At 44.1% G+C, this 26685-nt stretch overlaps 1 protein-coding gene across 1 annotated transcript in view; it reads left to right on the top strand.

The window, feature by feature from the left end:
• Positions 1-26685, top strand: part of SYT6 (synaptotagmin 6) — a 329856-nt gene that overhangs the window by 191947 nt on the left and 111224 nt on the right. The window contains exon 2 of the mRNA XM_075264086.1: positions 21921-22272. Within this exon, the coding sequence (XP_075120187.1) occupies positions 21921-22272 (352 nt within the window). The remainder of the gene's footprint in view (positions 1-21920; positions 22273-26685) is intronic.

The following is a 26685-nucleotide window of genomic DNA, read 5'->3' as shown; positions in this document are numbered from 1 at the left end:
TGGACCAATTAATGGTGGAGGGAGCCTCTAAAAACCCCAGTTTGGACCAATTCATGGTGGAGGGAGCCTCTAACCAGCCCAGTTTGGACCAATTCATGGTGGAGGGAGCCTCTAAAAAACCCAGTTTGGACCAATTCATGGTGGAGGGAGCCTCTAAACAGCCCAGTTTGGGCAAATTCATGGTGGAGGGAGCCTCTAAAAAACCCAGTTTGGACCAATTCATGGTGGAGGGAGCCTCTAACCAGCCCAGTTTGGACCAATTAATGGTGGAGGGAGCCTCTAAACAGCCAAGTTTGGACCAATTCATGGTGGAGGGAGCCTCTAAAAACCCCAGTTTGGACCAATTCATGGTGGAGGGAGCCTCTAACCAGCCCAGTTTGGACCAATTAATGGTGGAGGGAGCCTCTAACCAGCCCAGTTTGGACCAATTAATGGTGGAGGGAGCCTCTAACCACCCCAGTTTGGACCAATTCATGGTGGAGGGAGCCTCTAAACAGCCAAGTTTGGACCAATTCATGGTGAAGGGAGCCTCTAAAAACCCGTTTGGACCAATTCATGGTGGAGGGAGCCTCTAACCAGCCCAGTTTGGGCAAATTCATGGTGGAGGGAGCCTCTAAACAGCCCAGTTTGGGCAAATTCATGGTGGAGGGAGCCTCTAACCAGCCCAGTTTGGACCAATTAATGGTGGAGGGAGCCTCTAACCACCCCAGTTTGGACCAATTCATGGTGGAGGGAGCCTCTAACCACCCCAGTTTGGACCAATTCATGGTGGAGGGAGCCTCTAAACAGCCAAGTTTGGACCAATTCATGGTGGAGGGAGCCTCTAAAAACCCCAGTTTGGACCAATTCATGGTGGAGGGAGCCTCTAACCAGCCCAGTTTGGACCAATTAATGGTGGAGGGAGCCTCTAAACAGCCAAGTTTTGGGAAATTCATGGTGGAGGGAGCCTCTAACCAGCCCAGTTTGGACCAATTCATGGTGGAGGGAGCCTCTAAACAGCCCAGTTTGGGCAAATTCATGGTGGAGGGAGCCTCTAAAAAACCCAGTTTGGACCAATTCATGGTGGAGGGAGCCTCTAACCAGCCCAGTTTGGACCAATTAATGGTGGAGGGAGCCTCTAACCAGCCCAGTTTGGACCAATTAATGGTGGAGGGAGCCTCTAACCACCCCAGTTTGGACCAATTCATGGTGGAGGGAGCCTCTAAACAGCCAAGTTTGGACCAATTCATGGTGGAGGGAGCCTCTAAAAACCCCAGTTTGGACCAATTCATGGTGGAGGGAGCCTCTAACCAGCCCAGTTTGGGCAAATTCATGGTGGAGGGAGCCTCTAAACAGCCCAGTTTGGGCAAATTCATGGTGGAGGGAGCCTCTAAAAAACCCAGTTTGGACCAATTCATGGTGGAGGGAGCCTCTAAACAGCCAAGTTTGGACCAATTCATGGTGAAGGGAGCCTCTAAAAACCCGTTTGGACCAATTCATGGTGGAGGGAGCCTCTAACCAGCCCAGTTTGGGCAAATTCATGGTGGAGGGAGCCTCTAAACAGCCCAGTTTGGGCAAATTCATGGTGGAGGGAGCCTCTAACCAGCCCAGTTTGGACCAATTAATGGTGGAGGGAGCCTCTAACCAGCCCAGTTTGGACCAATTAATGGTGGAGGGAGCCTCTAACCACCCCAGTTTGGACCAATTCATGGTGGAGGGAGCCTCTAAACAGCCAAGTTTGGACCAATTCATGGTGGAGGGAGCCTCTAAAAACCCCAGTTTGGACCAATTCATGGTGGAGGGAGCCTCTAACCAGCCCAGTTTGGACCAATTAATGGTGGAGGGAGCCTCTAAACAGCCAAGTTTTGGGAAATTCATGGTGGAGGGAGCCTCTAACCAGCCCAGTTTGGACCAATTCATGGTGGAGGGAGCCTCTAAACAGCCCAGTTTGGGCAAATTCATGGTGGAGGGAGCCTCTAAAAAACCCAGTTTGGACCAATTCATGGTGGAGGGAGCCTCTAACCAGCCCAGTTTGGACCAATTAATGGTGGAGGGAGCCTCTAACCAGCCCAGTTTGGACCAATTAATGGTGGAGGGAGCCTCTAACCACCCCAGTTTGGACCAATTCATGGTGGAGGGAGCCTCTAAACAGCCAAGTTTGGACCAATTCATGGTGGAGGGAGCCTCTAAAAACCCCAGTTTGGACCAATTCATGGTGGAGGGAGCCTCTAACCAGCCCAGTTTGGGCAAATTCATGGTGGAGGGAGCCTCTAAACAGCCCAGTTTGGGCAAATTCATGGTGGAGGGAGCCTCTAAAAAACCCAGTTTGGACCAATTCATGGTGGAGGGAGCCTCTAACCAGCCCAGTTTGGACCAATTAATGGTGGAGGGAGCCTCTAAACAGCCAAGTTTGGACCAATTCATGGTGGAGGGAGCCTCTAAAAACCCCAGTTTGGACCAATTCATGGTGGAGGGAGCCTCTAACCAGCCCAGTTTGGGCAAATTCATGGTGGAGGGAGCCTCTAAACAGCCCAGTTTGGGCAAATTCATGGTGGAGGGAGCCTCTAACCAGCCCAGTTTGGACCAATTAATGGTGGAGGGAGCCTCTAACCAGCCCAGTTTGGACCAATTAATGGTGGAGGGAGCCTCTAACCAGCCCAGTTTGGACCAATTAATGGTGGAGGGAGCCTCTAACCAGCCCAGTTTGGACCAATTAATGGTGGAGGGAGCCTCTAACCAGCCCAGTTTGGACCAATTAATGGTGGAGGGAGCCTCTAACCACCCCAGTTTGGACCAATTCATGGTGGAGGGAGCCTCTAACCAGCCCAGTTTGGACCAATTCATGGTGGAGGGAGCCTCTAAAAAACCCAGTTTGGACCAATTCATGGTGGAGGGAGCCTCTAAACAGCCCAGTTTGGGCAAATTCATGGTGGAGGGAGCCTCTAAAAAACCCAGTTTGGACCAATTCATGGTGGAGGGAGCCTCTAACCAGCCCAGTTTGGACCAATTAATGGTGGGGGGAGCCTCTAAACAGCCAAGTTTGGACCAATTCATGGTGGAGGGAGCCTCTAAAAACCCCAGTTTGGACCAATTCATGGTGGAGGGAGCCTCTAACCAGCCCAGTTTGGACCAATTAATGGTGGAGGGAGCCTCTAACCAGCCCAGTTTGGACCAATTAATGGTGGAGGGAGCCTCTAACCACCCCAGTTTGGACCAATTCATGGTGGAGGGAGCCTCTAAACAGCCAAGTTTGGACCAATTCATGGTGAAGGGAGCCTCTAAAAACCCGTTTGGACCAATTCATGGTAGAGGGAGCCTCTAACCAGCCCAGTTTGGGCAAATTCATGGTGGAGGGAGCCTCTAACCAGCCCAGTTTGGACCAATTAATGGTGGAGGGAGCCTCTAACCAGCCCAGTTTGGACCAATTAATGGTGGAGGGAGCCTCTAACCACCCCAGTTTGGACCAATTCATGGTGGAGGGAGCCTCTAAACAGCCAAGTTTGGACCAATTCATGGTGGAGGGAGCCTCTAAAAACCCCAGTTTGGACCAATTCATGGTGGAGGGAGCCTCTAACCAGCCCAGTTTGGACCAATTAATGGTGGAGGGAGCCTCTAAACAGCCAAGTTTTGGGAAATTCATGGTGGAGGGAGCCTCTAACCAGCCCAGTTTGGACCAATTCATGGTGGAGGGAGCCTCTAAAAAACCCAGTTTGGACCAATTCATGGTGGAGGGAGCCTCTAAACAGCCCAGTTTGGGCAAATTCATGGTGGAGGGAGCCTCTAAACAGCCCAGTTTGGGCAAATTCATGGTGGAGGGAGCCTCTAACCAGCCCAGTTTGGACCAATTAATGGTGGAGGGAGCCTCTAACCAGCCCAGTTTGGACCAATTCATGGTGGAGGGAGCCTCTAAACAGCCCAGTTTGGGCAAATTCATGGTGGAAGGAGCCTCTAACCAGCAGAGTTGTGGGAAAGCAGGGTGGAGGGAGCCTCTAACCAGCAGAGTTGGTGGAAATCAGGGTGGAGGGAGCCTCTAACCAGCAGAGTTGGGGGAAATCATGTTGGAGGGAGCCTAGTATTAGCAGAATTGTGCAACGCTTATGGTGGATGAGTATGAGGATGCGGAGGAATTGGAGAGGTTGAGTACAGACATGGAGTTTCATGTTGGGGTGCTTTACACAGGTGGGCACAAAAATGAAGGCTCTATCCAGTGGTGGTTCATTTTTATCAAAGTGAGCCGGTCGGCACTCTCAGCTGACAGACGGGTGCGCTTGTCAGTGATGATGCCACCGGCTGCACTGAACACCCTCTCAGATAGGACGCTGGTGGCAGGACAGGACAGCACCTCCAAGGCATATAGGGCAAGTTCAAGCCACAGGTCCAACTTCGACACCCAATACGTGTAGGGCGCAGAGGGGTCGGAGAGGACAGGGCTGTGGTCGGAAAGGTATTCCCGCAACATGCGCCTATACTTCTCACGCCTGGTGACACTAGGACCCTCCGTGGCGGCACTTTGGCGAGGGGGTGCCATCAAGGTGTCCCAGACCTTAGACAGTGTGCCCCTCGTTTGTGTGGACCGGTGAGAACTTGGTTGCCTACTGGAGGAACTGCCCTCCCTGCCGCCAACGTCACATGCTGGAAACATCTCCATCATATTCTGCACCAATTGCCTGTGGCAAGCATTGATGCGATTGGCCCTCCCCTCTACCGGAATAAAAGACGAGATGTTGTTTTTATACCGGGGGTCAAGGATAGCAAAGATCCAGTACTGGTTGTCCTCCATGATTTTGACAATACGCTTGTCGGTTGTAAAGCACCCCAACATGAACTCAGCCATGTCTGCCACAGTGTTAGTTGGCATGACTCCTCTGGCCCCACCGGAAAGTTCAATCTCCATTTCCTCCTCATCCTCCATGTCTACCCATCCGCGCTGCAACAATGGGACGATTCGAAGTTGCCCAGAAGCCTCCTGTATCACCATCACATCATCGGACAACTCTTCTTCCTCCTCCTCCTCCTCCTCCTCCTCCATTAAACGCAGTGAAGCGGACAGATGTGTGGACCTACTCTCCAGCTGTGACGGATCGGATGCTATCCCTAACTCCTCTGTGTGATCTGAGTTATCCCTGATGTCAATCAGGGATTCTCTCAGAACACACAAGAGCGGGATTGTAAGGCTCACCATCGCATCCTCAGAGCTCACCCTCCTTGTGGACTCCTCAAAGACCCGTAGGATGTCACAAAGGTCTCTCATCCATGGCCACTCATGGATGTGAAACTGAGGCAGCTGACTTTGTGGCACCCTAGGGTTTTGTAGCTGGTATTCCATCAAAGGTCTCTGCTGCTCAACCACTCTATTCAACATCTGAAACGTTGAGTTCCAGCGTGTGGGGACGTCGCACAAAAGCCGGTGTTGTGGCACATGCAGGCGTTGCTGGAGAGATTTTAAGCTAGCAGCGGCTACTGTCGACTTGCGAAAGTGGGCGCACATGCGCCGCACTTTCACCAGTAGCTCTGGAACATTGGGGTAGCTCTTTAGGAAACGTTGCACCACTAGGTTGAAGACGTGGGCCAGGCATGGAACATGTTGGAGTCCGGCAAGCTCCAGAGCTGCTACCAGGTTCCGGCCGTTATCACAAACGACCATGCCTGGGCCCAGGTGCAGCGGCTCAAACCATATTGCCGTCTCATCGAGGAGGGCATCCCTCACCTCGGAGGCAGTGTGCTGTCTGTCCCCCAAGCTGATCAGCTTCAGCACAGCCTGCTGACGTCTACCAACGCCAGTGCTGCAACGTTTCCAACTCGTAGCTGGGGTCAATCTAACAGCGGAGGAGGAGGCGGTGGCGGAGGAGGAGGCGGTGGCGGAGGAGGAGGCGGTAGAGGAGGAGGAGGAGGGGGGTGTTCTTCTCGTGTCCCTGCCAGGAATGTTAGGCGGGGAGACGAGGTACACCGGGCCAGTTTGGGAAGCAGTCCCAGCCTCAACTACATTCACCCAGTGTGCCGTCAGTGAAATGTAGCGTCCCTGTCCGCATGCACTTGTCCACGCGTCGGTGGTCAAGTGGACCTTTGTGCAAAGCGCGGAACTAAGGGCCCGCCTGATGTTGAGTGACACGTGCTGGTGCAAGGCGGGGACGGCACACCGGGAGAAGTAGTGACGGCTAGGGACGGCATAGCGAGGTGCCGCAGTTGCCATCAGGTCCAGGAAGGCGGGAGTTTCAACAAGCCGGAACGCCAACATCTCCTGGGCCAGCAGTTTAGCGATGTTGGCGTTCAAGGCTTGCGCGTGTGGGTGGTTAGCAGTGTATTTCTGCCGCCGCTCCAATGTCTGAGAGATGGTGGGTTGTTGTAAAGAAACGCCTGATGGTGCCTTTGATGGTGCAGGAGAAGGAGATAAGACAGGACCAGGGGAGGATGAGGTAGAAGTCAACAAAGTGGCGGAGGCAGATGAAGTGGTGTCCTGGCTCGTCCTCTGGAGTGCATCGCCAGCACAGTCAGCAGTGGCAGTGGCAGAGGCAGAGGCAGTGGCAGAGGCAGTGGCAGTGGCGTGAACGGCAGGCGGCCTTTGTCCTGCCGTTGCTGCCTGCCACTGATTCCAGTGCTTGGATTCCAAATGACGGCGCATTGAAGTGGTGGACAGGTTGCTCTTCTCAGAGCCCCTAATCAATTTCGAGAGGCAAATTGTGCAGACAACACTATATCTGTCCTCGGCGCATTCCTTGAAAAAACTCCACACCTTCGAGAAACGTGCCCTCGAGGTGGGAGTTTTTCGGGGCTGGGTACGAACTGGAACATCTTGGGAGATTCCGGGTGTGGCCTGGCTTCGCCTAAGCTGCTGACCTCTGCCTCTGCCTCTAGCTACCCTTTTTGGTGCTGCACCTGCCTCAACATCCACACTACTTTCCCCGCTTGACATCCCCCCTGTCCAGGTCGGGTCAGTGTCCTCATCATCCACCACTTCCTCTTCCAACTCCTGTCTCATCTCCTCCTCCCGCACAATGCGCCGGTCAACTGGATGCCCTGACGGCAACTGCGTCACATCATCGTCGATGAGGGTGGGTTGCTGGTCATCCACCACCAAATCGAACGGAGATGGAGGAGACTCTAGTGTTTGAGCATCTGGACACAGATGCTCCTCTGTTAGGTTCGTGGAATCGTGACGTGGAGAGGCAGGTTGAGGGACAATGAAAGGAGCGGAGAACAGCTCTGGGGAGCAGGGACAGTTTGGGTTATTGTTCTGTAAAGCTTCGGAATTTTGGGAGGAAGGAAGACAAGACTGTTGGGTAATAGGAGGAGAGGAGGCAGAATCTGACTGGCTGCTGGACAATGTGCTGTAAGCGTTCTCTGACAGCCATTGCAAGACCTGTTCCTGGTTCTCGGGCCTACTAAGGTTTGTACCCTGCAGTTTAGTTAATGTGGCAAGCAACCCTGGCACTGTGGAGTGGCGCAATGCTTGCTGCCCCACAGGAGTAGGCACGGGACGCCCTGTGGCTTCACTGCTACCTTGCTCCCCAGAACCATTCCCCCGACCTCGCCCACGGCCTCGTCCACGTCCCTTTCCGGGAGCCTTGCGCATTTTGAATTCCTAGTTAGAAATTGGCACTGTATACCAGTAGTAAAAATTGTGGGTGCACGTAACCCCAATATATTCTTTGAATTCCCAGTCAGACAATGGCACTATATGCCAGTAGCAAGAAATGAGGGTATTTGTATTCCCAATATATTCTTTGAATTCCCAGTCAGACAATGGCACTGTATACCAGTAGTAAAAATTGTGGGTGCACGTAACCCCAATATATTCTTTGAATTACCAGTCAGAAACTGGCACTATATGGCAGTAGCAAGAAATGAGGGTATTTGTATTCCCAATATACTCTTTGAATTCCCAGTCAGACAATGGCACTGTATACCAGTAGTAAAAATTGTGGGTGCACGTAACCCCAATATATTCTTTGAATTACCAGTCAGAAACTGGCACTATATGGCAGTAGCAAGAAATGAGGGTATTTATAACCCCAATATATTCTTTGAATTCCCAGTCAGACAATGGCACTGTATACCAGTAGTAAAAATTGTGGGTGCACGTAACCCCAATATATTCTTTGAATTCCCAGTCAGAAACTGGCACTATATGGCAGTAGCAAGAAATGAGGGTATTTGTATTCCCAATATACTCTTTGAATTCCCAGTCAGACAATGGCACTGTATACCAGTAGTAAAAATTGTGGGTGCACGTAACCCCAATATATTCTTTGAATTACCAGTCAGAAACTGGCACTATATGGCAGTAGCAAGAAATGAGGGTATTTATAACCCCAATATATTCTTTGAATTCCCAGTCAGACAATGGCACTGTATACCAGTAGTAAAAATTGTGGGTGCACGTAACCCCAATATATTCTTTGAATTCCCAGTCAGAAACTGGCACTATATGGCAGTAGCAAGAAATGAGGGTATTTGTATTCCCAATATACTCTTTGAATTCCCAGTCAGACAATGGCACTGTATACCAGTAGTAAAAATTGTGGGTGCACGTAACCCCAATATATTCTTTGAATTACCAGTCAGAAACTGGCACTATATGGCAGTAGCAAGAAATGAGGGTATTTATAACCCCAATATATTCTTTGAATTCCCAGTCAGACAATGGCACTGTATACCAGTAGTAAAAATTGTGGGTGCACGTAACCCCAATATATTCTTTGAATTCCCAGTCAGAAACTGGCACTATATGGCAGTAGCAAGAAATGAGGGTATTTGTATTCCCAATATACTCTTTGAATTCCCAGTCAGACAATGGCACTGTATACCAGTAGTAAAAATTGTGGGTGCACGTAACCCCAATATATTCTTTGAATTACCAGTCAGAAACTGGCACTATATGGCAGTAGCAAGAAATGAGGGTATTTATAACCCCAATATATTCTTTGAATTCCCAGTCAGACAATGGCACTGTATACCAGTAGTAAAAATTGTGGGTGCACGTAACCCCAATATATTCTTTGAATTACCAGTCAGAAACTGGCACTATATGGCAGTAGCAAGAAATGAGGGTATTTGTATTCCCAATATACTCTTTGAATTCCCAGTCAGACAATGGCACTGTATACCAGTAGTAAAAATTGTGGGTGCACGTAACCCCAATATATTCTTTGAATTACCAGTCAGAAACTGGCACTATATGGCAGTAGCAAGAAATGAGGGTATTTATAACCCCAATATATTCTTTGAATTCCCAGTCAGACAATGGCACTGTATACCAGTAGTAAAAATTGTGGGTGCACGTAACCCCAATATATTCTTTGAATTACCAGTCAGAAACTGGCACTATATGGCAGTAGCAAGAAATGAGGGTATTTGTATTCCCAATATACTCTTTGAATTCCCAGTCAGACAATGGCACTGTATACCAGTAGTAAAAATTGTGGGTGCACGTAACCCCAATATATTCTTTGAATTACCAGTCAGAAACTGGCACTATATGGCAGTAGCAAGAAATGAGGGTATTTATAACCCCAATATATTCTTTGAATTCCCAGTCAGACAATGGCACTGTATACCAGTAGTAAAAATTGTGGGTGCACGTAACCCCAATATATTCTTTGAATTCCCAGTCAGAAACTGGCACTATATGGCAGTAGCAAGAAATGAGGGTATTTATAACCCCAATATATTCTTTGAATTCCCAGTCAGACAATGGCACTGTATACCAGTAGTAAAAATTGTGGGTGCACGTAACCCCAATATATTCTTTGAATTCCCAGTCAGACACTGGCACTATATGGCAGTAGCAAGAAATGAGGGTATTTGTATTCCCAATATATTCTTTGAATTCCCAGTCAGACAATGGCACTGTATACCAGTAGTAAAAATTGTGGGTGCACGTAACCCCAATATATTCTTTGAATTACCAGTCAGACACTGGCACTATATGGCAGTAGCAAGAAATGAGGGTATTTGTATTCCCAATATATTCTTTGAATTCCCAGTCAGACAATGGCACTGTATACCAGTAGTAAAAATTGTGGGTGCACGTAACCCCAATATATTCTTTGAATTCCCAGTCAGACACTGGCACTATATGGCAGTAGCAAGAAATGAGGGTATTTGTATTCCCAATATATTCTTTGAATTCCCAGTCAGACAATGGCACTGTATACCAGTAGTAAAAATTGTGGGTGCACGTAACCCCAATATATTCTTTGAATTCCCAGTCAGACACTGGCACTATATGGCAGTAGCAAGAAATGAGGGTATTTGTATTCCCAATATATTCTTTGAATTCCCAGTCAGACAATGGCACTGTATACCAGTAGTAAAAATTGTGGGTGCACGTAACCCCAATATATTCTTTGAATTACCAGTCAGAAACTGGCACTATATGGCAGTAGCAAGAAATGAGGGTATTTGTATTCCCAATATATTCTTTGAATTCCCAGTCAGACAATGGCACTGTATACCAGTAGTAAAAATTGTGGGTGCACGTAACCCCAATATATTCTTTGAATTCCCAGTCAGACACTGGCACTATATGGCAGTAGCAAGAAATGAGGGTATTTGTATTCCCAATATATTCTTTGAATTCCCAGTCAGACAATGGCACTGTATACCAGTAGTAAAAATTGTGGGTGTATATAGCCCCAATTCTATTGCTAGGGGACTTGCAGGGTATTTCTGGGGTGAAGGTGGGGGGGCACACCGTTGGAACGGGTATCGGGGTATATATCGGGTATACGGGAATACACTGACAGTGTATTCCATTCAGGATCCTGGGAAAGCTGGGTTGCGGCGATTGAGCCCGTCAGTGCCACGTTACACTGACAAGCTTCTCCCTGGAATTTAGCTCTTACAAGAGCTGTTGGTTGTCTTCTCCTTCCTATCCTAGCCTGTCCCTGCCTACCCAGAATCTAAGCCCTAGCTAGCTGGACGGAAACCTCCGTCCTCGGTGAATTGCAAGCTCAGAATGACGCGAACCTGGGCGGCGCTGTTCTTTTAAATTAGAGGTCACATGTTTTCGGCAGCCAATGGGTTTTGCCTACTTTTTTCAACGTCACCGGTGTCGTAGTTCCTGTCCCACCTACCCTGCGCTGTTATTGGAGCAAAAAAGGCACCAGGGAAGGTGGGAGGGGAATCGAGTAATGGCGCACTTTACCACGCGGTGTTCGATTCGATTCGAACATGCCGAACAGCCTAATATCCGATCGAACATGAGTTCGATAGAACACTGTTCGCTCATCTCTAATGTTGAGCAGAAATTCCAAAAAAGAACAAAACAATTGCAGTTGATTGCAGACAAATCTGGCAATAAGTGTTGATTATTGAACAACCCCTTTAAGTGTTCTTACCTTAATATCAAATAAAACGTTATCAGGAACAATTATGGAAATAAAGTTGGGGTTACTCAGAATAACCAATGGTGTAAATATAACATATATACAGTCCTATGAAAAAGTTTGGGCACCCCTATTAAATTTAATCATTTTTAGTTCTAAATATGTTGGTGTTTGCAACAGCCATTTCAGTTTGATATATCTAATAACTGATGGACACAGTAATATTTCAGGATTGAAATGAGGTTTATTGTACTAACAGAAAATGTGTAATATGCATTAAACCAAAATTTGACCAGTGCAAAAGTATGGGCACCTCAACAGAAAAGTGACATTAATATTTAGTAGATCTTCCTTTTGCCTCTAGTCGCTTCCTGTAGCTTTTAATCAGTTCCTGGATCCTTGATGAAGGGATTTTGGACCATTCCTCTTTACAAAACAATTCAAGTTCAGTTAAGTTTGATGGTCGCCGAGCATGGACAGCCCGCTCTCAAATGATCTGAAAACAAAGATTGTTCAACATAGTTTTTCAGGAAAAGGATACAAAAAAGTTGTCTCAGAGATTTAACCTGTCAGTTTCCACTGTGAGGAACATAGTAAGGAAATGGAAGACCACAGGGACAGTTCTTGTTAAGCCCAGAAGTGGCAGGCCAAGAAAAATATCAGAAAGGCAGAGAAGAAGAATGGTGAGAACAGTCAAAGACAATCCACAGACCACCTCCAAAGAGCTGCAGCATCATCTTGCTGCAGATGGTGTCACTGTGCATCTGTCAACAATACAGTGCACTTTACACAAGGAGAAGCTGTATGGGACAGTGATGAGAAAGAAGCCGTTTCTGCAAGCACGCCACCAACAGAGTCGCCTGAGGTATGCAAAAGCACATTTGGACAAGCCAGCTTCATTTTGGAAGAAGGTCCTGTGGACTGATGAAACAAAGATTGAGTTGTTTGGTCATACAAAAAGGCATTATGCATGGCGTCCAAAAAAACAGCATTCCAAGAAAAACACTTGCTACCTACTGTAAAATTTGGTGGAGGTTCCATCATGCTTTGGGGCTGTGTGGCCAATGCTGGCCCCGGGAATCTTGTTAAAGTTGAGGGTCGCATGGATTTCACTCAGTATCAGCAGATTCTTGAGAATAATGTTCAAGAATCAGTGACGAAGTTGAAGTTACGCCGGGGATGGATATTTCAGCAAGACAATAATCCAAAACACCGCTCCAAATAGACTCAGGCATTCATGCAGAGGAACAATTACAATGTTCTGGAATGGCCATCCCAGTCCCCAGACCTGAATATCATTGAACATCTGTGGGATGATTTGAAGCAGGCTGTCCATGCTCGGCGACCATCAAACTTAACTGAACTTGAATTGTTTTGTAAAGAGGAATGGTCTAAAATACCTTCATCCAGGATCCAGGAACTGATTAAAAGCTACAGGAAGCGACTAGAGGCTGTTATCTTTGCAAAAGGAGGATCTACTAAATATTAATGTCACTTTTCTGTTGAGGTGCCCATACTTTTGCACCAGTCAAATTTTGGTTTAATGCATATTGCACATTTTCTGTTAGTACAATAAACCTCATTTCAATCCTGAAATATTACTGTGTCCATCAGTTATTAGATATATCAAACTGAAATGGCTGTTGCAAACACCAAAATATTTAGAACTAAAAATGACTAAGATTAATAGGGGTGCCCAAACTTTTTCATAGGACTGTATATATATATATATATATATATATATATATATATATATATATATATATATATATATATATATACACACACATACTGCGGCATCTCCTATGAAAGTGATTAATGCTATACAGCTTCATTTTAATATTAAATGGTATCTGGAATCCAGATTGTCAGACCGAACTGGACAAGTTTTATTTCAGTCCCAACCACAGGCGGTGAACACCAGCCTATAACAGCAAAGAGATGAGAATGGATTGTGTATATAGAGGATGTATTCCTAGCAATGACCTAATTCATACAAATGGACAGCAACAGATGTGTTACAGCAGACAAACCAGTGGGATTAGCAGGATTGTGCGGGGAGAGGGCCATTGCTGTGTAGGTATAAGATATAAGATTAATAACCAATAATATGAAGCTTTTATTTGCTGGCTGTTTTCTATACAAACCAGGGAAAGGCACTGACTAAAGATAATAATGATTAGAAAATAGCAAATCATTTTAATGACGTTATAAAGATGTCATTAACCCCTTCCAACTGGAGGAATTTTCCAATTTTGGATAACGTCTTCCCCGCTTCCAAATCTCTGAACTTTTTTATTTTTCCGTTCTCCGAGCCATGTGAGGTCTTAGGGCTCGTTCACGCGGGGCAAGAGGAGTCGGATTCTGGCGCCGAATTCACCTCAGAATCCGCCCTCTTGCAATGGAGGTCTATAGGTAGACCGCTAGCTTCCTTTTTTCCGTGAGGGGTATGTTCCAGCTCACAGAAAAAAGAAGCGAGCTGCCCTTTCTTCAGGCGGATTCTGCAGCTGAGTCAGACTGTCGGAAGCATTTTGGTCCTATTCTGATGCGGCGTCCCTGTGAACAAGGCCTAAATGTTTGTGGGCCAGATTGTTCTTCATGAGGCTACCACTTATTATTACATTACCATTTATTTACATTTTAACCCCTTAACAAAAATCTAAAACTGCCATATTCTGACACCCGAAACTTTTTTATACTTCCGTATATGGAGATGTATAGAGTGTTTTTTGGGTTTTTTTTGAGGGCCAGTTGTACTTTTTAGTTGCTATTGCTTTGATCACTTTTTTTTCCCATTTACCTTACAGAATTTTTTTTTTTTTTTTTATAGATTTTCGGATACAGGGATACCTAATGTGTATGTGTTTCACAGTATTTAAGTACTTTTATATGTGTTCTAGGGAAAGGGGGGTGTTTTGAACTTTTACATTTTCTTTCTTTTTTTTTTTACTTCAATCCAGGAGGTCTGATCACTAATGCAATGCATTACAATGCTAACGCATTGCAAGATACTGGCGCTTCTATTGCAGGCTTCATATAGCAGCCTTCAATAGAAACTAATGAGAGACAAGTCTGGGAGCCTTCACAAGGCTCCCAGCTGTCATAGTAATGGGAAGCCAGCCCCGGAGTTAGAGATTTGGTCTTGGTGTTATTTGCAAACTAAGATTACAGACTCACATGTACAGTTACAGTAGGTAAAAAAATAAATGGACAGTAACACAAGGTTTGGCATTTTAGCTGCTTACCAAAACGCATTCAACTTACAGGTATATAATCAATATGGACTTAAAGTGCAGACTCTCAGCATTAATTTGTGTGTATTCACATCCTAACAGAAGGAAGGGTTTGTTTAGGAATTACAGCTCTGGCATATGTAGCTGCTTCTTTTTGAAGGAACCAAGAGTAATTGGACAACTGTCTCAAAACCTATTTAATGGTCAGGGGCAGCAGGGTGGTTCAGTGGTTAGCACTGCAGCCTTGCAGCGCTGGAGTCCTGGGAACAACATCTGCAAGGAGTTTATATGTTCTCCCCATGTTTGCATGGATTTCCTCCCATTCTACAAAGACATACTGATAGGAAGAAAAAAAGGTAAATTGTGATCTCTATTAGAGATGAGTGAACAGTGAAATATTAGAGATTCGATATTCATTTCGAGTAGAGCCTCAATATTCGACTACTTGATCGAATATCAAATCTCATTATAGTCTATGGGAAAAAATGCTTGTTTCAGGGGAAACCACTATTGGACTAAAGGAGAGTCACCAAGTCCACGAATAGCAGGAGGAGAGTGTTTAGGAGGAGCGCTGTGCAGTTAAAGCGCATGGACCCCATTATAGTCTATGGGGTCCGTGCGCTTTAACTGCACAGCGCTTGCAGCTGCACTCATAAAAAGTAAGCTCCCTCGTAACCGCAAGCTGCCAGCTCTCCCGACTAGCTAAGACGAGCCTGCGGCAAATCAACGCTGGTTCTGCAGCAGGCTCGTCCTTGCTATTCGGGAGAGCTGGCAGCTTGCTGTTACGAGGGAGCTGACTTTTTTGTCATAGGAATGCATTGACCAGCGTTGATTGGCCAGTGTACAGCATTCGGCCAATCAAGACTGGTTCTGCTAGAGGCTCGTCTGTGAGAAGGTGCAGTCTAAGATCAGACCACAATGGAGACTGCTATGGTCCGATCTTAGACTCCGCCTCCTCACAGACAAGCCTCCGGCAGAACCAGCGTTGATTGGCCGAATGCTGTACACTGGCCAATCAACGCTGGTCAATGCATTCCTATGACAAAAAGTCAACTCCCTCGTAACATCAAGCTGCCAGCTCTCCCGAATAGCAAGGACGAGCCTTCTGCAGAACCAGCGTTGATTTGCCGAATTCTATACACTGTGTAGCATTCGGCCAATCAATGCTGGTTCTAAATCAAATATTTACTGCGAATAGCGAGTAGTAATCGATCGAGTACGAATATTTTGAATACCATAGTATTGGATCAAATACTACTCGCTCATCTCTAATCCCTATGTGGGGCTCACAATCTGCATTAAAAAAAAAGCTATTTAATGGTCTGCATGGGTGACTCCTTTGTTAACCCATTATCAATTAAGCAGGTAAAAGGTCTGGACTTAATTCCAGGTGTGGTATTTGCATTTGGAGGCTATTGCTATGAATCCACAACATGCGGCAAAGGACCTCTCAATGGAAGTGATTGGGAACCTTCGCACTGAGTAAAGTGGCGCTGATTCTGCCACGATAACTCGCGGCAGAATTAGCGCTGATAAAAAGACTCCCATTGACTTAAATGGGTTCTGTTTTCTGCGTGGAACACTTAGAAATCAATGGGTTAAAAAGCCTCCCATTGATTTCAAATTGTTCTGCTCGGAAAACGGAACACTTTGAAGTCAGTGGGGGTCTTTTTATTAGCACTAATTCTGCCTCAAGTTATTGTGGCAAAATCAGCACCACTTTACTCCGTGTGAATGCCCCCAAACACACCAGCATTAGGTCAAAAAAATACATCAGAGAAATAGTTGAAATGTGAGTGGCCAAATCGACAGTTCTGTATGTTCTTGAAAAAGGAACTCAAAAAGGCCTGAATGGCATCGGAAGACAACAGGGGTAGCTGATGCCGAATCCTTTCCATGATGAAGAAAAACGTCTTCACAACATTCACCCAAGAAAAGAGGTTTTTATGGTCATGTCCATTTGTCCAATTACTTTTTACTCCTTGAAATGAGGAGGCTTTATAAAAAAAAAACTGTTGCAGTTCCTAAACATTTCACATGATATTTTTGTTCAACCCTTTGTATTAAACCTGAAAGTAGACACTTGAATTGTAGCAGTTTAATATCAAATCCAATGTGGTCACATGTAAAGCCCAAATCATGAAGATTGTGTCACTGTCCAAATATTTCTGGACCTATTTGTAACATGAGAGGGACACATAATGGGATACTTATTAAATGACTCACACTGGCAAAGTATAACTTTGCAGATTTTATAATACTTCCAACCTTTCAGAATGAGAAAGAAATACCAGTTTTTTTAAGACATGCTAGCTATGTAGTCCCAAATGGGTAACAACACATAAATAAAGTTTATTGTATGCCATGCTCAGGATTAGAACAAGTAATATGTAAAAAAAAAAAAAAAAAAAAAAAAAAAAATTATTTTGGGGAAAATAAACAAATATGGACTAACAAAGCGTCAATCAGATCTATTTAGCATGAAGGACACCTTAAAGCAGGCGACAGCAATCTTCGGCACTCCAACTGAAACTACAACTCCCAACATGCTCAGGATTAGAACTGAAACTACAACTCCCAGCATGCTCCACTTACTTCCATGGGAGTTCCAATAACAGCAGAGCAAGTATGCATGCTGGGAGTTGTAGTTTTACAACAGATGGAGTGCCAAAGGTTATCTACTCCTACCTTCTTGATTCCTAGAATTTGTTATTGTAAAGCACTAATATTGCAACCTGTAGTATAATGCATTGTGGGTCTGTTCCTCCATGGTCTTGTTAAGCTGTGCTCCACGTAACAATATACTGTATCATATACCAGTTTTATGATGACTGACATATAAGTCATCATGGCCCTACAAACAAGCCTGTACACCATACACAGTGAGAAGCAGGAGACAGATCTCATTAAAGAAATGTATTAATACTGTAAATGATGTCAGAAAGTGAAAAGTTGTTTAAAATGTTAGCTCAAAGAAAAACTAAACCTAAGATTGAATGTTATAAGTAAATGAGATTGCAAATAAAACTTCAAAGTAAATAAAACTTCCCTACATTTTCTGCATGTTCCTTACCCCTCGTTCTGCGTTGGCAATCCATTTGGTGGAGTTCGCATGGGGACCCCCCGAATGGAATACCAAACACACTGGCAAGCGGTGTGCCAATGAAAGCACACTGATCCCATAGACTATAATGGGGTCCGTGTGCTTGCCGTGAGATCTCCGCAGGGAACATGTGGATAGGAAAGTACTTCACAATCTACTTTCCTGTACGCATGACTCGTGCTGAGATCTCGCGGCAAGCACACGGACTGCATTATAGTCTATGGGGTCCGTGTGCTTTCACTGCACACCACTTGCAAATGCGTTCAGTAGTTCGTTCGGGTGGTCCCCATGCGGACTTCCCGAATGGATTACCGAACGCAGATGTGAATTACAGGTTAAGCAAATAGTTTTGCAGATATCCTGCGGAGAACACAGGGGCTAATTTGCTGATTTGTTTAGTTTTCGGCTGATACATGACTGAAGGGGGAGGTACTGAGTCAAGAGTGCAGCTTCAGGAATTAGGAAACAGTGTTTTGACTTGATGCGGTTTTTGTTGCATTTTTCATTGCGGTTTTTGTCACGATTTTTGTCACTTTTTTTGCTCCATATCACTGTATAGACCTGGAAACTTCCCTTTAAGGGTCCCACGTGCCAGAAATGCCATGGTCTGCCTACGATGGAGACACTGCTGAAAAGAATGCTGCATTTTACAGTCACAGCAAAATGGATGGGAATCTATCATATCCCATCCCTACTTTGTGGTAAAAAAATGTGCTGCAGACACGTGACGATTTCCAAAACCATCACGGATTTGGAAATTGCAGCATGTCAGTTATACCTACAGAAATGCTAGAGGTTTCCCTTTGGGTGTAACTGAAGCAGAAAGCTTGCATAGGTTACCGCCTTAAAATCACCCTGCAAAAAACACAGTGTGAACATTACAGTCAAATACAGAACTGTGAGGAAGGAAACTGGACATGGCTGGGCACCTGGACTAATAATGAAGACTTATTTTTATATTTCTTAGTTTACTGTAATATGATGCAAAATAATACCAAGGGGAAAGGAAAAGGTGAACAGAGGAAGTGCAAGAATATTATTATATTTTGTGCATTTCCTGTTCTTTTAAGAATAATGTCCGTTTTATGGACTTTTCTGGTGTGGCATATAAATGAATAATATATTTCACCCATCTCAAACAGTTCTATAGAAATATATAAATCTACTATGGCAATGTTTCTATAGTCCTCAACAGTTAGCAGCTTTCAGAGTTATTAAATAATACAATACAATGTTATGCTCCGCATAATCTCATTAACATCGTTATAAAATGCAAAGCATAAAAATCGAGAAAAATATCCTTCTGTGGGTCAAGAGAGAAATATATTAAAATATTGTTCACCAGGAATAAAGGAATTTTGTGTGTGTAGCTTACAATATAGCAGTAATTGGTTTACGTGGTCACATAATACACATATTGCTTTGTGCGCTACTATCTGCAACTCTTTAAAATACATTCAATTTATCTTTAATATACATACAGAAGCAAAAATCATAATTGTAATGAATACTGTGTGTATATGGTGCAGGGAATTTCAGAAACTGGTTCCAATGTAACTACATGAGTTGTAGCGGTCACAGCTGCGACCCGACCCAAAAGCCATGGGTGCACAGAGGTTAGGCTCCGTTCCCATGGAGTAACGCAGCGCTCATTTAGACACGTAAACACGTGTCAGAACAAGGCGCTTCAAAACAGATCCCATTGACTTCAATGGGTGCCGGCTTAAGCTTACTACACATTGAAATCAATGGGTTATAAAGCCTCCCATTGATTTCGATGTGTAGCGTGCGTAAGTCGGAACCCATTGAAGTCAATGGGATCTGTTTTGAAGCGCCTCGTTTTTCCTGCAGCACTTTGCACAGAAAGTTTATGGAGTTTTCCTCTGCGAACTTTCTGCTTCAATTATACCACTAGCGTTTTTGGAAATCACAGCGTGTCCCCTGCATGTATTTTATTGGAAAGTGGGGATGACATTCACTAGACTCCCATCCACTTTGCTGTGACTGTAAAAAGCCATTTTTTTCCCGCGGCTTTAAGCCATGAGGCTCTGGCGTAAGGGAGCCTTCACATGGAATTTACGCTCCGCTCATTTAGACATGTAAACACGTGTCAAAGTGACCGCTATAAAACACAATCCCATAGACTTCAATGTATGCCGATTTTACGCGCGCTACTCATTGAAATCAATGGGAGGCTTTTAAACCCATTGATTTCAATGTGTAGCGTGCGTAAGACTGGCACACATTGAAGTCTATGGAATTGTGTTTTACAGCAGTCACTTTGACACGTGTTCACGTGTCTGAATGAGCGGAGTGTAAACTCTGTGTGAAGGCTCCCTTTCTGTGTTTGTACTTTTAGGGTGCATTCACACTACGGAAGGCCAGCGTGTATCACAGCCGTACACGCCGGCGTTACAGCAGGGCTGCCGGACACTTCCCATTCATTCCTATGGGAGCCGGCATGCGAGCGCTCCCCATAGAAATGAATGGACTGCTTTTTTCCATTCATTTCTATGGGGAGCGCTCGCATGCCGGCTCCCATAGAAATGAATGGGAAGTGTCCGGCAGCCCTGCTGTAACGCCGGCGTGTATGGCTGTGACACACGCTGGCGTTCCGTAGTGTGAATGCACCCTTATAGTGATCGGAGGTCAGGTTTTTTTTTGTTTGGTTTTTTTAAACAAAAGCCCAAAGCGTCTTCATAAATGTTAGAATGACATATTTTTTTTGTCGCCAGCAGCAAATGTTGCTAGAAAGGGGTTAAGGAACTAAAATAATTTCTACAGAATGTGGCCATATTAAATTTTATGTAATAATTCAAGACCAAAACCATTGCCAGAAATTAAATTTCAAGTAGCATAGTGAGGATATGTGTGGAGGAAATGAGCCAAATTCTCTGAATTGATGGATATCTGCACATTTGTGTATGTTTGGCTACATAGTGCAGAGTATGTCTGGATTCTCCAAACTGGTATGTATGTATGGATCAAATAAATTAGAAACACCCATGTATTTATTTTTGTCCTCCATCCATTTCTAACATGTCTTATCTTCTTAGAAATAGAGCATTTTGAGTTTAAGTTTATAAAAAGAACAGACTTTATCATAGAGAAAAACTACTAGTCCTTTATCAGAAAGAAAGAATTCACTAGCAAAGATAAGCATATATACAAAAATAGAAGCAATGGTTTGTATTACTTTATGACCATGATTTACTATAATGCTATAATCATGTAGATATTAGAGAAGTTGTGTACCTGAAAGGTTATGTGCACCATCGCAACGGTCTATTGCTCCAATGCAGCTAAACGGGAAAATAGTCTTGCTTAGAAACAGACCAATGTGTCCCCATGGTAACAGACTACAAACCAAAATGTTATGTAGTCTGGTCTTACAGTCATGGGATTGTCTCCATTCAGTTCTCTGTTGCTGCTGACCGGCAGACATTAGAAAAGACATCTGGTGAAAGATCAGACTCCACAGTATTTGTTGTTACCATGGAGACACAATGCAGTACATAGGAGCTGTGTACACAAAATGGTAGGACACTTTTAATTAAGAATATTTGCAATTACCTCTTGTTCACATCTGCATTTGGTAATCCGTTTGGGAAGCCCGCATGTACTACCGAACGCATTTGCAAGCGGAGTGCAGTGAAAGCACACGGATCACCAGAGACTATAATGGGGTCCGTCTGCTTGCCGCGAGATCTCTGCACAAGTCATGCAGACAGGAAAGTAGATTGTGAACTACTTTCCTGTCCGCATGTTCCCTGCGGAGATCTGGCGGCAAGCACGCGGTCCCCATTATAGTCTCTGGGGATCCGTGTGCTTTCACTGCACACCACTTGCAAATGCCCCATGCGGACTCCCATCCCATCCCCATGCGGACTCCCCCAAATGGAATACCAACACAGATGTGAACGATTAAAGGTTCCCACATATTACCCTTGGAAAAATTGCAATTCATCGCAAAGGTTTTAGATAAGAAAAAAAAACTCCCAACACATTCACCGAAATAACTGAACAGCCATACCATGCTCATAAATAGTTCACATTTCTGTTTTCATTTCTTCACACATGATTTGAGCTCTCAGACACCCACTTAAAAAAAATCTTAATAACTTAGTTTGTCATCTTTTTATTTTCTTCAAACCTTGACGCTTTTCTCACAACCATTCTCTTTTTCCCCTCCCTTTGTCTCTCTGCTGTCCCTGGTGTTGTCTCATGTCCTCCCCTTCTTCTCTCTCAATGTCACTCCCTGCTTTCCTGCTCCTGTAGACCTGTCCGTCAGCCTCCTTGCAGTGATAGTTATTGTGTGTGGGCTGGCCCTGGTGGCAGTTTTTCTCTTTCTCTTTTGGAAGCTGTGGTGGGTACCCTGGAGGAACAAGGCTGTTTCATCTAACCCGGCTGCACCGCAGAACGTCTCCACCTACAGTGGGATAACCAGTGAAAAAGAAGTCATGGCCGACAAGTTGAAGGATGCAAACAACCTAGGTTTCCTAGAAGCAGCGGTTAAAATCAGCCACACGTCCCCAGATATACCAGCAGAGGTCCAGATGTCAATGAAAGAGCATATGATGCGTCGCACCAGGATACAGAGGCAGACCACTGAGCCAGCTTCTTCTACAAGGTACAGCTTTTCTCTGCTGTCACAAAATGATTCAGATTTCCTATAATACATGAAAACATTTCAATTCCCCTTAACAAAAGTTTAATCAGGTTAAAAGGAGTCTGTCACTAGGAAATTCACTCAGTCACAGTGCATTGTGGGAGGACTGACGACAAATGAAACGTTTCCTTGGAAAAGTCATAAATGTGCAAATGAGGCTCGCATGCAATGGGGAACATCAGAGACTCCAAGTTTTCAAACCCAAATACAGAGCTTCATTGAACTTGAGCAAATGATGCAGAGTTATTAAAATGATGAATTCAAAGAAATGGTGCAGCAATGGAACTATCTAAAGGTATGATGTTACGCAGTATAATGTCCTACAATGACTGGCCTAATGTTAAGTTTACTGGTGACAGACTCCTTTTAACCTTTATTAAATGTGTATACAACTAAGCTTATATAACTTGTGCATGCAGTGCCTTTAAAAGGGATGCCCAGGTAAAATAAGTTAGCTTATACTGATTCAATTGACAAGAATATGTTATCTTTGGTAGTAATAGTAGTAGCATTAGAAGTATTAGTAGTACTAGCACTAGTAGTAGAATTAGTAATAGTAGCACTAGTAGTAGTAATAGTAGTAGGAGTAGCACTAGCAGTAGTAGTACCTCTATCAGTAGTATTAATAGTAGCATTAGTAGTAGTAATAGTAGTACTAGCACTAGTAGGAGTAGTAGTAGTAGTAGGAGTAGCACAAGCAGTAGTAGTAGTAGCAGCAGCACTAGCAGTAGTAGTAATAGAAGTAGTAGTAGTTAGAGATGAGCGAGTACTATTGGAAACGGTTGTTTCGAATAGCACGCTGCCATAGGAATGAATGGACGCAGCCGGCCGGCGTCCTGCCACTGAACCCCCTGCTTGCCGTCAACTCCCATTCATTCCTATGGGACCGTGCTGTTCGAAACTACCGTTTCAAATAGTACTTGCTCATCTCTAGTAGTAGTAGCACTAGCAGTAGTAACAATAGTAGTATTAGCAGTAGTAATAGTAGTAGTAGCTCTAGCAGTAGTAGTAATAGTAGCATTAGTAGTGGTAGTAATAGTAGTACTAGCACTAGTAGTAGTAGTATCAGTTGTAATAAAAACACTAGTAGTAGTAATAGGAGTAGGAGTAGCACAAGCAGTAGTAGTAGTAGCAGCAGCACTAGCAGTAGTAGTAATAGAAGTAGTATTAGTAGCACTAGCAGTGGTAACAATAGTATTAGCAGTAGTAATAGTAGTATTAGCTCTAGCAGTAGTAGTAATAGTAGCATTAGTAGTACAGTCATGGTCAAAAGTTTTGAGAATGACACAAATCTTCTATTTTCACATGATCTGCTGCCCTCTGGTTTTTCTGTGTGTTTGTCAGATGTTTTTATCACATACAGAAATAGAATTGCAATCATATTATGAGTAACAAAAGCTTATATTGACAGTTAGAATGAGTTAATGCAGCAAGTCAATATTTGCAGCGTTGACCCTTCTTCTTCAGGACCTCTGCAATTCTCCCTGGCATGCTCTCAATCAACTTCTGGACCAAATCCTGACTGATAGCAGTCCATTCTTGCACAATCAATGCTTGCATTTTGTCAGAATTTGTAGGTTTTTGTTTGTTCACCCGTCTCTTGATGATTGACCAGAAGTTCTCAATAGGATTAAGATCTGGGGAGTTTCCAGGCCATGGACCCAAAATCTCTATGTTTTGTCCCCTGAGCCATTTAGTTATCACCTTTGCTTTATGGCAAGGTGCTCCATCATGCTGGAAAAGGCATTGTTGATCGCCAAACTGCTCTTGGACGGTTGGGAGAAGTTGATCTTGGAGGACATTCTGGTACCATTCTTTATTCATGGCTGTGTTTTTAGGCAAGACTGTGAGAGAGTCGATTCCCTTGGCTGAGAAGCAACCCCACACATGAATGGTTTCAGGATGCTTTACAGTTGGCATGAGACAAGACTGGTGGTAGCACTCACCTCGTCTTCTCCGAATAAGCTGTTTTCCAGATGTCCCAAACAATCAAAAAGGGGATTCATCAGAGAAAATGACTTTACCCCAGTCCTCAGCAGTCCACTACCTGTACCTTTTGCAGAATATCAGTCTGTCCCTGATGTTTTTTTCTGGAGAGAAGTGGCTTCTTTGCTGCCCTCCTTGAGACCAGGCCTTGCTCCAAGAGTCTCCGCCTCACAGTGCGTGCAGATGCACTCACACCTGCCTGCTGCCATTCCTGAGCATGCTCTGCACTGCTGGTAGCCGATCCCACAGCTGAAACACTTTTAAGAGACCGTCCTGGCGCTTGCTGGTCTTTCTTGGGTGCCCTGGAGCCTTTTTGTCAACAATGGAACCTCTCTCCTTGAAGTTCTTGATGATGCGATAGATTGTTGACTGAGGTGCAATCTTTCTAGCTTCGATACTCTTCCCTGTTAGGCCATTTTTGTGCAGTGAATTATGATTGCACGTGTTTCTTTAGAGATAACCATGGTTAACAGAAGAGAAACAATGATGCCAAGCACCAGCCTCCTTTTAAAGTGTCCAGTGGTGTCATTCTTACTTAATCATGACAGATTGATCTCCAGCCCTGTCCTCATCAACACCCACACCTTTGTTAATGGAGCAATCACTGAAACGATGTTAGCTGGTCCTTTTAAGGCAGGGCTGCAATGATATTGAAATGTGTTTTGGGGGATAAAGTTCATTTTCTAGGCAAATATTGACTTTGCAAGTAATTGCTGTTAAGCTGATCACTCTTTATAACATTCTGGAGTATATGCAAATTGCCATTAGAAAAACTGAAGCAGTAGACTTTGTAAAAATTAATATTTGTATCATTGTCAAAACTTTTGGCCATGACTGTAGTAATAGTAGTACTAGCACTAGTAGTAGTAGTAATAGTAGTAAGAATAGCAGTAGCACTAGTAGTAATAATAGTACTAGTAGTAGCACTAGAAGTAGTAGTAAGAGCAGTAGGAGTAGCACTAGCAGTAGTAGTAGTTCTAGCAGTAGTATTAATAGTAGCATTAGTAGTAGTAATAGTAGTACTGGCACTAGTAGTAATAGTAATAGTAGTAGGAGTAGCAGTAGTAGTAGCGCTAGTAGTAATAATAGTACTAGTAGTAGCACTAGAAGTAGTAGTAAGAGCAATAGTAGTAGTAGCACTAGCAGTAGTAATAGTAACATTAGTAGTAGTAGTAATAGTAGTACTAGCACTAGCAGTAGTAGTAGTAGTAGAAGCACTAGTAGTAGTAGTAGTAGTAGTAATAGTAGCACTAGTAGTAGTAGAAGCACTAACAGTAGTAGTAAAAGTAGAGTATCAGAAATTTACATAGCCTAGGAGTGAATCTACTTAATAAATGCTTTAATAAAATAATGTGCTAAATAAAAGCTGAATTTGGCAACATCCTGAAAATACTAACTAAAAAATGGCTTTCCAAAAGAAGAGAAAGTAATTGGTTAATATGGAAAAGAAAATTAAAAGTTAATTTCAAACGTTTTTTTCAATGATTAGTACATTTTTGGAATATAACTTTTTATTAAATAAGAGTGAAATGATTTATAGAACTAGAAATAGAATTGAGTAATTGGGGGTTAAAGTGTCAATAAATATGACAATGAATTTCTATTTCCTTTTGGAGGCTGACACCCACATTTCGGAAAAGCAGCTTTTATTATTGCAGATTTTGCTGTGTTTTATTGAGTCATAGCCAAGAATGGCTGAAAGAGGAATGAGAAATATATGGAAAGCTCCTATAGTTCTACTTTCTGCTCAATTTACCCCTGACTTTGGCTCAAAAAACTCGGCAAAATGTGCAGCAAAAAAACCTGCGTTTCTGCCTAAGGCCAGGGCCCCACAGATCGGAAACACCGCGATTTGCCCGCAGCGGAGACGCTACAGGAAAAATTGCAGCATTGTACAGTGCAGACAAAGTGGATAGTAATCCCATCCGCACTTTGCAGAAAAGATCGCAGCGCGGACAGCCGGCGGCTTAGATATCCCATTATATCCCATAGATATAATGTTAAGAGAAAGTCCACAGAGGAAAACTCTGTGAACTTTCTCTTAAAAGTGCTGCGGAAAGAACCGCAATGCGTTCATGCAGCAGTTCTTCCCGCAGAGCTTTAGTGCTATGGATACGGCCCGTGGGGCCTTAGCCTAAAGGACATGCACAAAGATCCATTTCAAGTCCATTGAAAAAAATAAACAGACAGGTTCTACTTTGTTCCTTTTTGAAGTCCATTCACCCCCATTTTAGGCTATGTTTTTAATAAAATCACAGATAGCACAAAGATGCCACTGCTATTGGGTCCTGGGCCATAAGGAAGTCCCAAAAATCTGTCTGCCTCTTAAAATATAGCAGTATTTTGGCATAGGATAGGCAGCTGCCCCATGACTGATTACATTACTCC

The sequence above is a fragment of the Leptodactylus fuscus genome, chromosome 2 (assembly GCF_031893055.1).
Source record: "Leptodactylus fuscus isolate aLepFus1 chromosome 2, aLepFus1.hap2, whole genome shotgun sequence".
NCBI classification, from domain to species: Eukaryota; Metazoa; Chordata; class Amphibia; order Anura; family Leptodactylidae; genus Leptodactylus; species Leptodactylus fuscus.
This window is presented reverse-complemented; position numbering and strand designations above follow the sequence as displayed.